Raw genomic sequence first — 13,096 nt, forward strand, 5'->3', positions numbered from 1 at the left:
ACTAATATAAAAAGATACTACTGTGTATAACATAGGTAGTGAATCACAACGTTGAACAACAGTGATTGATAGTGATAGAGTCCCAATTGCAAAGAAAACAGCCACAATTCAATTGCAGACAAAAGTGATCTTCTAGCTATAGATAATATCTTCTGTAATGAATTTGGAAATTGGAAATTCCTTCACCAAGAAGTACACCCCACAGTGATAGGTGAAAAATCTGCTTACCAGATGCAAATTACTACTTTAATTAAAAAGGAAGTCATGAGCGCTTGTGCAGGATTGTGCCTGCTCACATATGGAGACTGGATAGCAATAGGCAAAAGGCTTCTTCCCCGGATGGTTAACCATGGGACATAGAAAAAACAATGGATGCTTCCATAGCGTGATAGTTTATTAAAAAAGTTAAAAGCAAATAGTATAGCCGAATGGCCACTTACATGTGTTGGTGCCTACCTAGCACTGGGGCTGATCGCTCATCTGTAGTATGCCATACAACGCCTCCGTGGTTGGCGTGCGTTCCACCCGATAAGAGTGACAACTAAGGAACCGGAAGTAGGATGAGATCACGTGACCAGGTACCGCTCCGGCGTACGTTTCGTAATGTCTTCAGGGAAGCGCACCTTGTTTACTAGGAAAAGGTTATTTGCAGTAAAAAGCGGCGGACTTATGGGCGTGGTAATGGACGCCGCAGAAGATGATTGGTGCGTGATGCGCATACTTTGCTAGCAGCTCGTATAGCGCCGGACAACCCCCAACCGAACTGCAAGGGGTAAAGGCTTCAATACATCAATTAAAATTGGAAAGGCAGAAAAATAAAAATTGGTTGATTTAAAACACTTCATTTATAACGAAATAAACGCAAGACTTATTAATATGCAGCCACAGTGTCGGTTCACAGTCATGGCTAATGATGTTCCCATTACATACAATCCCAATATTAAAATAGTCCATAATCATCATATAAAAATTGGGAATAAAATAGCCAGTAGAACAAATATTGAAGGATATAGCATAATAGGGAAACATTAAATAAGGAAAATAATAAAAATAAATTCAAATAAAAATAAATTGGAAAAAAGCAATAACAAAAATGTATTTAAAGGAACTACTTGCCCCATCAATTAGCGACAATGTTGGTGGACGATTGGAAAACAGAGACACCCTAAAAAAGGGGTGTATCTAGTTGCCAATAGGGATCAACCTAAAGGCAATAGTCAGATGAAAAATTGGCACAACTTGGTATACCCTAAGTTGGGGTGTACTAAATTGGCAAACGGGGATAAATGATGTTAAAGGAAGCGATAAACGATTAGGGGGTTTAACCGTTTGTTATAAAACTATATAGCCTGTGGCCCTGTCACAGAGCTTATACATCTTGACCCCGTATCTGGGCACGCTTGATGGGAAGGTACTGTTTGATAGACAAGCCGCCAGAAAACTTAATCAGGGACTCAACGCAGACAACTTGATCGGGAGTAAACAAGGGTGCAAAATGTTGGCTCAAGTGGTTTACGAGAGGCTGAATTTTTTAGAGCCGATCAAATCCAGGGTCACCCCGAGGACGACAGAGTTCATTGTCATTGAAGTGCATGAACAGCAAGATCTGCTAGTATCCTGTCCTGGCCATGATGGCAGAGAACACAGGCATATGGTGAATTGGGTCAGTGGACCAATATGACTGCAACGCATTCTTTTTTTTTAGTTATGCCCATGAGGAGGGCTAGGCCCAGAAAGGCCTTAAATTCGGAAACCGTAATTGGTTTTTCCAATCTCTGGCAAGGGTCAGCTGGGGATTAGCAGGGATGAATTGACCAGCATACAAATTGCTTTGGTCCACAATAGATCTATAGAGATCTTCGGTGAAAAACCAGTGAATAAAAATCATGTGACGTAAAATCAACTGTTTCCACCTGAATTCCGGGTTGGCCAGTGAATTGGGGAAGTACGGGTGCTGCAGAAGTGGTGGGTTCCCAATTAGGATTGACGAATGTAGCAGGAAGGGCACTATGGGCTTGACGAGCCTGTGTTTTGTCTTCTTGGTGGCAGCGAGACACTACTCATGCTTGCCACCTCGCCAGCTTGAACTGCACTTATGGGACTCGCCATTACACCAAGTGTTACTGCAGTGCTGGATGTATGACCAGGATGTACTAGGCTGCTGGTGCTTGCCAGTTCACCAAAAGGAATAGCGACGCTAGTACTGGCTCTCTGCTCCATATGAGGGACCTGCGTTTCTTGCACCTCAACGACAGCAGAAGATTGGGGCCTGGTACGCCTGACCTTGGCAGGGACCACAACTCCATCGTCAGAGCTATCTGTCAGGGTGCCGCTGCTGTCTACAGGTTTGTATTCTGAGCTTGAATCTGACAGATGAGTGACTTCCTCTTCACTGTCTGTCATGCTCAAACGTGTAGGCCTCTTCACTAGTCTACCTTCAATTTGACATTTTGGTCGCTAAATTTACTAGTACACTAGTGAGACTCTGAAAAATCTGACTGCTGTACTGGGTGACACAGTGACAGGTGGTGAAGGGGTTAACTGGGGGGGGGGGGGTATTGTGTGCCTCTCGGTCTGGAACGAAAAGACCGATACGAGGAGAGATGACATCACTTCCCCTCAGTGTTCACAGTTACACAACAGGGGAAGGTTGTCATTCGCCAGGAGCGATCACCAGGTCCAGGCAAGATATCTTTGGCCTGGGGATTGATCAGTTCCTGATCGAATCCGATCGACGGGGGGGGGGGGGGGGCGCGGAAGGCCACGCTCATCACGTATACTAATGTGATTTTGCGCAGCCGGACCAACCTGCTACAGTAAAACTGCGGTGGCTGGTCCGAAACTGGTTAAACTTCTCCAACATTTATCCCTGCCCTTTCTGGTGTGTTCCTTGGCCTTTATGATGCTGATTGTTCCCTAAGGTTCTCTAACCAACTTCTGATGGCGTCACAGAACAGCTGTATTTATACTGAGATTAAATGACACACAGGTGGACTCTATTTACTAATTAGGTGACTTTTGAAAGCAATTGGTTCCACTAGATTTTAGTTGAGGGTATGAGAGTAAAGGGGGCTGAATACAAATGCATGCCACACTTTTCAGATATTTATTTGTAATAAATTTTAAAAACCATTTATCAATTTCCTTCCACTTCACAATTATGTGCCACTTTGTGTTGGTCTATCACATAAAATACATTTACGTATTTGGTTGTGACATGACAAAATGTGGAAAATTTCAAGGGGTGTGAATACTTTTTCAAGGCACTGTAAATAATATAGATATGGCAGGAACCTTGTTGAACTTAAAGCAGTATTAAACCCACAACAAAAAATGTAATTGCAGCTTACCAATTACTAGATGTGGCTGCATTCATTTTCTTTTTTTAGGCGCTCTCCCCCCCCCCCCCCGTGTTCATCTGCTGATCTGTCCAGTAACACTCCTGGATGAAGGAGCACTAGACACAGCAGAGTTTTCAGTCTGAGGGGATTGTTGGCTGTATTAGCAGATTTGAATACACTAACAAATTGAAGCTAAACTCCAGATAATCCGTTACAGCAACAGAATTTTTTTTCCCTTTTGGCATAAAGGTTTTACATAAAATATGATTTATTGTAAGTACCCATGCCATTGTTAAAGGGGTTGTAAACACTCAAGGTTTTTCACCTTGGTGCATCAAGGTGAAAAACCTTTTTGAGTGCAGTAGCCCCCTAGAAGCCCCCCTTTACTTACGTGAACCCGATCGTTCCAGTGACGAGCAGAACAGCTCCAGCCGCTGTCTCGGGTCCTCCATTGACTGGATTGATAGCAGCAGGAGCATTGACTCCAACTGCTATCAGTCAAAGCCAGTGACAAGGGGGCGGGGCTGAGTCCTGCTGTCTGGGTCAATGGATGCAGCAGCAGGACTCGTGAGCGCGCCTGCTCGAGTGCCCCCAGGGAATTCGGGTCTCCGGGGAGCACTCAAAGAGGGGGAGCCAGGAGCGCTGCTGGAGGACCCCAGAGGAAGACAATCGGGGGTCCACTGTGCAAAACTCTTGCACAGGGGAGGTAAGTATAACATGTTTGTAAGAAAAAAACTAACCTTTACATCCCCTTTTTAAATGCTTTGTCCCTGATCTCTGTACTAACACAAGCAAATCTCTCCTGCCTTCTGATAGGGGATAGTTTCAGAAGTTAAAGCGTAGCTCCACCCAAAAGGGGAAGCTCCACTTGTTTTCTTCTTTCCCTCACCCCCACTACTACATTTGGCACCTTTTTGGTTCCGGGTAAGATCGGCGCAATTGTACGTCCAAATAAACCAATAAGACTAATCAAAGTGTTTCCAAAGTTAAAATGTTTTATACTTTAATGCATTCCCTGCATTAAGGTACAAATTTTGCCACTTGTTCTCCCTAGAGGCTTACGCAAGTCCTTTTCTCAATCCAGCACTGTGCCCATCTGTATCTCTTCTTTCCCCTCTTCCTAGTCTCACAGAAGCCTCGGACAGCAGTGGGAGCCATTGGCTCCTTCTGCTGTCAATCAAATCTTGTGGGGGAGCAGGGGAAAACTGCGCTGTATGTCTATGGGAAATATACATTTCCATGAACACCAGTTTTTAATTCCCCTTAATCTGAGAATGGGAAAGCCAGCCTTTAACAACCTTCTTACTGCAGTTGAACCCTAAAAAAAGAAAACTCCCGGAACACCCACTATAAAAATTATATCTACAGCTTTCTGTATGTTATCAATGTCTATAATCTCTTTAATGTGAGAATAAATAAAAGAACAAAGAATATGGAATACCTTGAGTCTTTGGCATTCGCGGTAAATCATTTTTAAAACTAAAATGCCCTAAATTTAAAATACAGTTCACTTTAAAAAAATCACAAAATAGTATAATATGCTTAGCTCAGAGATCTCGGGGCTCATGTACACTGCTGCTGGTAAATGGACGTTTAGGAGCAGTTGGGGGTGTTCTTTTAGCTGCCCCTAAACTCTCCTCTGTTATCTTATCAGTACATGTACACAGGGTCATTTCTAGGCAGTTGAGTTTAGAAGCATTTTTCGTAAAGCAAAAAAATGCATTCAGGACGGATGTTCAGAGGCATTTAAAAAGCCAAATGCCTGTAAAATTTTTGATTATTTTCAATGTAAAAAACGCTTCTAAACACAAACGTGTCATGTAAATGTTGCACAACAGATGTTTTTAAATGTCGGCTATCTGTCAAGTTAAATCATTGAGGTTTTAAAACTTCCCGTGTACATGAAGCCTTCGCATATATAAGGGGTTTTAAACCCTTGTGTTTTTTCACCTTAATGCATCCTGTGCATTAAGGTGAAATAACACCTGGCAGTCAATGCCCCCCCAGCCCCCCATTTTTACTTGCCCGAGCCCCTTCATCTCTTCGGGGGCGCGCTGTCACTCTCTCCGGGGTCCCGGCTCTTGATTGGATAGATTGATAGCAATGCAGCCATTGGCTCACTCTGCTGTCAATCAAATCCAATGATGCAGGGGGGGGCGGGGCCGAATCCAGCATTTGTGTCTGTGGACGCAAATGCTGGACTCGGGAGCGTGCCCGCAAGGAAACCCCATCGGGAGAGCGCTTCTCCTAGGGGGGTTATCTGATGTGGGGAGGAGCTGTGAGAGCCGCAGGGGGACACCAGAAGAGGATGTTCGGGGCCACTCTGTGCACAACGAGCTGCACAGTGGAGGCAAGTATGACATATTTGTTTGTAACGGATCGTTTTCTTGTGTTTTTTTTTTTTTTTTTATCACTTTAAGCAAGTTCTTTGCTAGAAATTGACCACTGAGGGGCACTCTTCCTCCAGACTTTAACCTTGTTCATAGTTAATGTGTTAAATATAATTGTTGAGGAAGATGATTTTTGTGCAGCATTGAGATTACGTTTAAAATATATATATATATATATATATAAAAATGTGAATGGTTACTGACAAAAAGTAAAGTCACACAGGATATGAGTTAGATTGTTTGGATTGTAGATATTTCAGCTGCCTTGGTTTCTCTAACTTGCATGTGACTGCAGAAGACAGTTTCATTGTGCAGCAGCTTGTCTTTGCTATTCTGCTTTTGTTTAACTAGTGATGCATAGACGTTTGGTTTGTCATTTTGTATTTTATTTTTTTTTTATTCCAGGCTGGTTTAATTGAAGCAAACGGAGAGCTCAAAGTATTTGTTGATCAAAATCTCAGCCCAGCAAAAGGTAAATTTTTGTGGATTTCTTGCTGTAAGCTTTACCTGTACAACTAGATTGTTCTTCTGTGAGCTGAAAAGTATTGACACTCCGACTTTCCTCAGCGAAAATGGTAAACCTGATGGGCGATATGGATAATGTTTTTTTTTTTTTTCAAATAACATTTTTTATTAATCTTATCAATCAGCAAATGAACATGACCTGTGCACTGTAATGTACATAAGTCACAAGAGCAGCAGTTTAGCCAATGCATACAGTGTATCAGTACATAGCACGGTGAATGGTGAGTAATTATATCTGACATACTGCATACAGCATCAATCCTCAAACAACGTCTGCTACAGGCTATTACATGGTTAGAGAGAAACAGGGAGGAAAGAGTAAGAAGGAGCAAGAAAAACATGTTAGAAAGTGAAGAAAGGGGTAAGACTAAGAGGAGGGTAGGAGGGGTGGGTAGGGATGGAGGCTCGGCTCAAGGCAGATCCTCATGGCGGTGTCACTCCTCCCAGACCTTATTGTGCATTTCCAGTGGAGGGCAACCAGGCATCGAGCAGCTGTTAGCAATTTTTTTAGAGGATTTGGAAATCTGTAGAAGTGACACCCCTAGTAAAAATAGTTTTGGAGTCAGAGGGACCTGTACTCCCAAGAGGTGGGATAGCAGGAGCTGTGTCTCTGCCCAAAAAGGGACACTCTTGGAACAGCTCCAGTATATGTGGTAAAGGGTGCCCCTCTCTCCCTAGCAGCGCCAGCACCTATCCGAGCAGGAGGGATATATAGCATGAAGCACGTCCAGTGTCGGGTACCAAAAATAGAGAACTTTGTGTTCTCCTTATAAAGGGTACAGTAGGAGCTTTTTGCTGTCTGAGACCATATCGTCCGCCATGTCACTTCTGGGATCACTTCTCCCAGGGAAGCAGATACGCGTGCTTGGATGGTAATGCAGGGGTAATGCAGGGGGAATTGAGCAGCTGGTAGATATCAGATATCAGGCCTCGGCGTGCCGTTCCTTCTAGGATTATGCTCTCGAAAGGGGATGGCGCTGAGAATTGGAGATTCGGGGCAATAGATTGGGCATAGTGACGTATCTGCAAATATCCATAAAACGCCTGGCGAGGCAAGTCATGTTTTGTCTGAAGTTGGGTAAATGATAACCGATTGCGTGGCCTGGGGTCCACCAGGTGGCCTATATGAAAAAGGTTTTGTGTCGCCCATGGCAAGGACATCTGGCGTGTGAGACCGGCAGGCAGGTCGGGGTTGTAAAGAAAGGAGGTTAGGAGTGACCTCTCTGAGCTGAGCCCATGGGTATGAGAAAGTCTAAGCCAGAGCGATCTAACTAGGGTCATTGACCCCAAGAGTCTCTCCGGGTCCACCTCTGCGTTCGCACTCCAAAGCAAGCTATTTGGGTATATTTGAGCTAGCCATATCTTTTTGATTTCCATCCATTTATTATATGCCCTTTGGGTGAACCAGGAGGCGATGGCTCAGTTGAGACGCTTGGTAATACTTCACCAGGTCGAGAAATGCCAGCCCCCCTTCTGTTCGAGAAGCTACTGGCACTGAGCGGGGTATCCTGTCTCTACTTATAGTTCCAGACAAAGCGCACCAGGTCCACCTGAAGTTTCCGCAGTTGTCCATAGGGGACTGGAGTGGGCAGTGTCTGGAACAAATACAGAAGTTTGGGGAGAATGGTCATCTTTACAGACGCCACCCTGCCCAAAAGGGGAGATATGGTGGGTCTTCCATTTCTCTAAGCGATCCCTTATTTGGCGGAAGAGGGGTGGGAAATTTGCTTGATATAGGGATGTATAGGACGGCATGATTTGGACCCCTAAGTATTTCAGGGCCGAGGTCTTCCAGTGACAGGGGAAGCATTGCTGGAGATGCTGTGCTTCTGCAGCCGGGATGTTAATTGGGAGTGCCTCTGATTTTGGTTGCGTTGATTTTGTATCCGGAGAGGGATTTGTAGGTATCAAGTTCGGCGTGTAAATTGGGCAGTGATATCCTAGGTTGAGTGAGGGTAAGTATGACATCGTCTGTGAACAATGCTAGTTTAAACTCCCTCCCTCGGACCGAAACACCCCGGATGTTTGGGTTTCTGTGAATGGACGCTGCCAGGGGCTCAACGCACAGTGCGAACAATAAAGGAGAGAACGGGCATCCCTGGCGGGTACCGTTTGCTATTGAGAAAGTGGGGGATAGAGCAAAAGGGGTCTTAACCTGGGACCTGGGGTTAGTTTATAAATTTTGAATGGCCCGCCGAAAGGGTCCCTGAAAGCCCATGTGTCTTAGTGTGGCGAACAGGAAAGGCCAGCCAAGGCGATCAAATGCCTTTTCTGCGTCCAGTGCCAGGATGAGGGACGCCTGGCCTTCCCTGCTCGCCGCATCTATCAAATCGATGACCCACCTCGTGTTATCCCCTGCTTGGCAGAGGGGGACAAAGCCCACCTGATCTTTATGTATCAGGGATGGCAATATCGCGTTCAGGCGTATTGATAAGAGCTTTGTAAAAAATTTTAAGTCAGAATTTAGGAGTGCAATTGATCTATAACTAGGAAATAGGGCGTGGTCTTTATCGGGTTCTGGGATTAATGTGAGACATGACCTCTGCATGTCAGAGGGTATAGGTGCTTGTTGGAGGAAAGCATTAAAAATTTACACATGTGCGGCAGAAGAATAGGGAGAAAGGATTTGTGGTATTCATAGGGGAGTCCATCTAGGCCTGGGGATTTACGGGTGGGCAAGGTCTTGATGGTGGAGGTAATTTCCTCCTCGGATATGATTGTGTTGAGAGAAAGGAGGTCTGAGGCCTGGAGTTGGGGGATCCCGCTACGTTCCAAGTATTGGGTCAGTCAGTTCAGGAGAGGGAGGGCCATGGGGGATCTCGGGGTTATTATATAACGTGGTATAAAATTCCTCCAAAGGTTTGAGCTATATCATGGGGATAGGAGATCAGGCAGCCCTCCTTCCTTTTTTTTTTTTTTTTTTTTTTTTTTTTTAATTTGATGAGGTGTGGTTAAGTTTGAGCGTTCAGCCAGTTTGCGGGCCAAGAGGGAGTGGGCCTTGTTACCCTTATCATAATAGAGCATAATAAAGCAATTGGCTTTTTCCACCTGGCCAATTGCGAGTTCTTTGAGAGTCATGCGTAGGCAGACAATTTTTTTTAAGGAGGGGTATTGATGGGAAGACTTGTAGACTCTGCTTCAAGGCCCTAAGCTCCCCTTTGACCCGCAGCTTAGCAGCCATCGCATCTTTTTTTCATGGCCGAGGCAAGCGCTATGCACCAGCCTCGAAGGACTGCCTTGTGGGCCTCCCAAAGGACTGAGGGGGAAACCTCAGGAGTTGCGTTCTCAAGGAAGTAATGCTGCAGTGTTGAGTCTAGCTCCATCTTAGAGGGGGGGTGTTGTAGGCGAAAAGTGTTAAGTTGCCAGTGGCAGGGTCTACGATTAGTGGTGCCCAGATTCAGTGTCATGAGAATGGGGGCATGGTCCGACCAGGAGATCGGATGGATCCGCGCATCATCGGTAACCCGTAGAGTGGCATTGTTAACAAAGAGATAATCGATACAAGAGTGCGTGCGATGGGGTGCAGAGTGAAACATGGAGGTCTTTCCCCGGGATGGAGAGCCCGCCAAGAGTCGAACAGGACATAGCATCTAGTGATCTGCCAAAAAAGTTTTGATTCTCTAGAGGTCCTGGTCTGTGAGTGTCTGGGTTTACCGCGTGGCGGTCGTATACCGATGAGTGGGATAGATTAAAGTCCCCTCTAACTATCAGGAATTCGTTTGGCGTTCGAAACAGGCATGCAAAAACCTTAGTTAGGAAGTTAATCTGATGGGTGCTTGGGGCATAGAGGGTGCATAGGGTGACCATCTGAGTCTGCCACTGTCTGCGTAGTATAATGTAGTATCCCCTTGGGTCAATATAGGACTCGGAGCATTGGAAGGGTAATCCTCGCTTTAAAAAGGATAGCTACTCCCGCGCGTTTACGGGGGTTAAACTCCTGATAGATCTGAGGGTAACGTCTGTAGGCGACCGCGAAGGCGTCCCCCTTGTTAAAATGAGTCTCCTGAATCATGATAATGTCTGCCCCAGAATGCCTGAACTCGGTAAGCGCCAGATGTCTCTTCCTGTTGGAGTTTAACCCGTGTACATTGAATGACATTACCTTAGCCATAGTGATGGGTATGTGCAAAGGCAAAGATACTTATCTGGTCCAGCTGCCGGACTGCCATGGTGCCAAGGTAGGGAGGATGCCGAGGGGATGTCTGGATGGTTGTCAGGAGCGTGAGTCGAGCCGGGGAAAGGGTAAAGAAGGCAAAGGTAGAAGCAAAGAGAGGACAGGTTAATATTATACACAATAAGCATGGTAGACGTTGCATACAAACTCTGCATGTCCTGCAAAACGCAGGATTAACTAAGTTCCAGTAGGTCCGACCGGCTAGAAGTAAGGGAAGAAAGTGTTGATACTCTAGAAACAACGATAGAACTTTAAAGGAACTCAAGGGAGTAAACTACGGGGGGGGAGGGGGGGCGGTGAGCGTAATGTCAACCACTCTCAGAACTTCGATCAGAACCGCCCAATATGCTTTGCGGGGGAATAACAGTGGGGGGCCTAGGAAGTTATGGAACATGTATTAAGGGGTGGGCAAAGAGGTCAGCCTGAGGGATATGCTTTTCGCGGCTGAGAGACAAGTATTGAGAACTTGGTCTCTGCAGTCCTTTAGGTTTGGCAGTCTTATGGGGGGTGCCTTGACCCCTAGAGCGCTTAGTCAGAGGGACCCTCTGCCAGACTGAGAGAGGAGGGGGTGGGGTAGCCAGCAAGTCCCAGTCCTGGAGCTGGGGGACAGGGAGCCCCAAGGTGTCACAGAAGGCCTCCAAGTCTTCGGGGTAGCGTAGTACAGCCGACTGTCCGCCTCTCCGTGCTGTTGGGCTGAAGGGGGGGAAGCCCCATCGGTAATTGTGCTTTTCCTGCAGCAAGCGGAGAAGGTTGTAGGAGCCTGCGTTTCTGCAAGGTGATCCATGAGAGGTCTGCATAAAGCTGAATATGTGTATTAGCGAAGACCACCTTCCGGATGGATCGGGCTTTCCGCATGATATCCTCTTTTAGCGGGTTCGAGTTGACTTTGCAGATGACTTTGCGTGGTTTAGAGACTGGTCCCTTAGGATGTAGAGCACGATGAGCCCTGTCCATTTCTATGGGTTTATCTGGGGGATCTCCCAGGAGGTCATTAAATAGGGTTTGCAGGGTGGTGTGCAAGTCGTCTGGGCCCTCCGTTTCAGGTAGGCCCCTGACTCGAATGTTGTTCCTGCGCCCCCTATTGTCCAAGTCCTCTACATAGCGTTGCATATCTCTCAACAACATGCGATGGTCCGCACCTTGCAATTGGGTACGATGCACTGCTAGTTTGGTTTCCTGGACTTCTTCCTCCTCCATCTGCACCCTGTCAGACAAGTGTTTAAAGTTAGTTTGGCGTACTTGAATTTCAGCTCGGCAGGTAGATTTAACATCTTCGATTAATTGCTTAAAATCCTCCTTGGTTGGGATGGCTTGAATGTAAGCTTGCCAAGAGGGAGGTGGTTGGTTATGGGGGTCCGGTGCCATCTGGTGAGGGGCATATTGAAAGGCGGGAGGTGATTGCTGATATTGCTGGAAAAAAAGTCTCGGTTTGGGCCTGTGCTGCCGACCGTGACTGGGGGCCCCATGTGCTCTTCTCCATTGAAAATTGTGGCTGTTAAGCAGGCCACCTCTGTGATTCCCCTGCAACAGTGGAAATCGGGGAGCTAGCAGCCTGGGCATATGCAGCGGCCCGGTCCCCATCCCCACCTGCGGTATCTAAGCCCCATGGAGCGAGATTGCCTTTGTGTTTTAGGAGAGGCTAGGGCCTGATAGGCCTGCTGTGGCGTACGTTGCCTCTGGGGACCTGCTGGGGTATGCTCATTGTCCTGTGTGTATAGAGGAGCTGGCGGGGGGGGAAAGTACTCTGAATCTTCTGAGGAGGTGAGAGAGCCGGGGGCCTCAGCTGACATGCCTGGGTCTGAGGCCCTTCGCAGCAGCCGTGGAAAGGCGTCTGTGCACTGTGTGCAGGAGGGCCTAGTGGAGCGGGCTGTATTCTCTGGAGCACCGTCTCCTGGGGAGCAGAGTGGAGGGAGAGACTCACTGTGCCCTTCGGTGTGATATGCGGACTGGGCGACATCCAGTCCAGCGCGGGGGAGCTCTGTGGGTGGATTAGAGCCGTGGCATCCCAGTGGCAGAGTCCGCATGGAGGAGGCCGCCGGCGCCATTTTGTCCATCCCACCGGCATGGGAGGGGGTGTAAAGTAGCCCCTGAAGGTTGCTGATGAGCCTGGCGGAGGCTGGGATGATACCCGAGCTGCAATGGATCGGGTTCTCCTGGAACCACCCATGTACGGGTGTAGTAAAGCCCCCTAATTAGGCCGTGCAGCTGTGGGCTGAGAGGGAGCTAAAGGCTCACACGTCCATGCAGGTCGGCTTCCGGTCACGCCCCCATTTTTGTTTGCTCTTTTAATGGGACCGATAGGTTACACAAAGGAAGCTGTTTATGTGCAAATATAATGCGCAGAGATTTCCATTTAGCTGACAAAATTGTATGTTGGAGCTCAGTCATTTTTTTAACTTTTTATCTATTAAATATTCTGCCCTTGTTTTTACTTTGGATAGTAAAACATTTTTTTCTGCCAGTAAATACCTTATATAGCCCACTTCCTCTTTCTTGTCTGGTAAAAATCCTAGGCTTATGGCATCATGCACAGCACTCTCTCTCTCGAGTTTGCCAGGAAGGGGGAGTGGCTGAGTCATAAGAGGGCCAATGAGAGCTGCAGAGCTGGAGGGGTGTGTGTGTGTGTGTGTGTAAATCCAGGAAGTTACTCCAACACGTGCAACACA

At 46.8% G+C, this 13,096-nt stretch overlaps 1 protein-coding gene across 4 annotated transcripts in view; it reads left to right on the plus strand.

Moving 5' to 3' along the window:
* Window positions 1–13,096, plus strand: part of TFDP1 (transcription factor Dp-1) — a 146,176-nt gene that overhangs the window by 38,503 nt on the left and 94,577 nt on the right. For 3 of the 4 annotated variants that reach the window (XM_073614560.1, XM_073614558.1, XM_073614559.1), the window contains exon 3: window positions 6,137–6,203. In XM_073614560.1, coding sequence (XP_073470661.1) covers window positions 6,137–6,203 — 67 coding nt within the window. Of the gene's footprint in view, window positions 1–6,136; window positions 6,204–13,096 lie in introns of those variants that run through there. The other variant, XM_073614561.1, reaches the window with a different exon arrangement.

Source organism: Aquarana catesbeiana, linkage group LG02, assembly GCF_042186555.1.
Source record: "Aquarana catesbeiana isolate 2022-GZ linkage group LG02, ASM4218655v1, whole genome shotgun sequence".
NCBI lineage: Eukaryota > Metazoa > Chordata > Amphibia > Anura > Ranidae > Aquarana > Aquarana catesbeiana.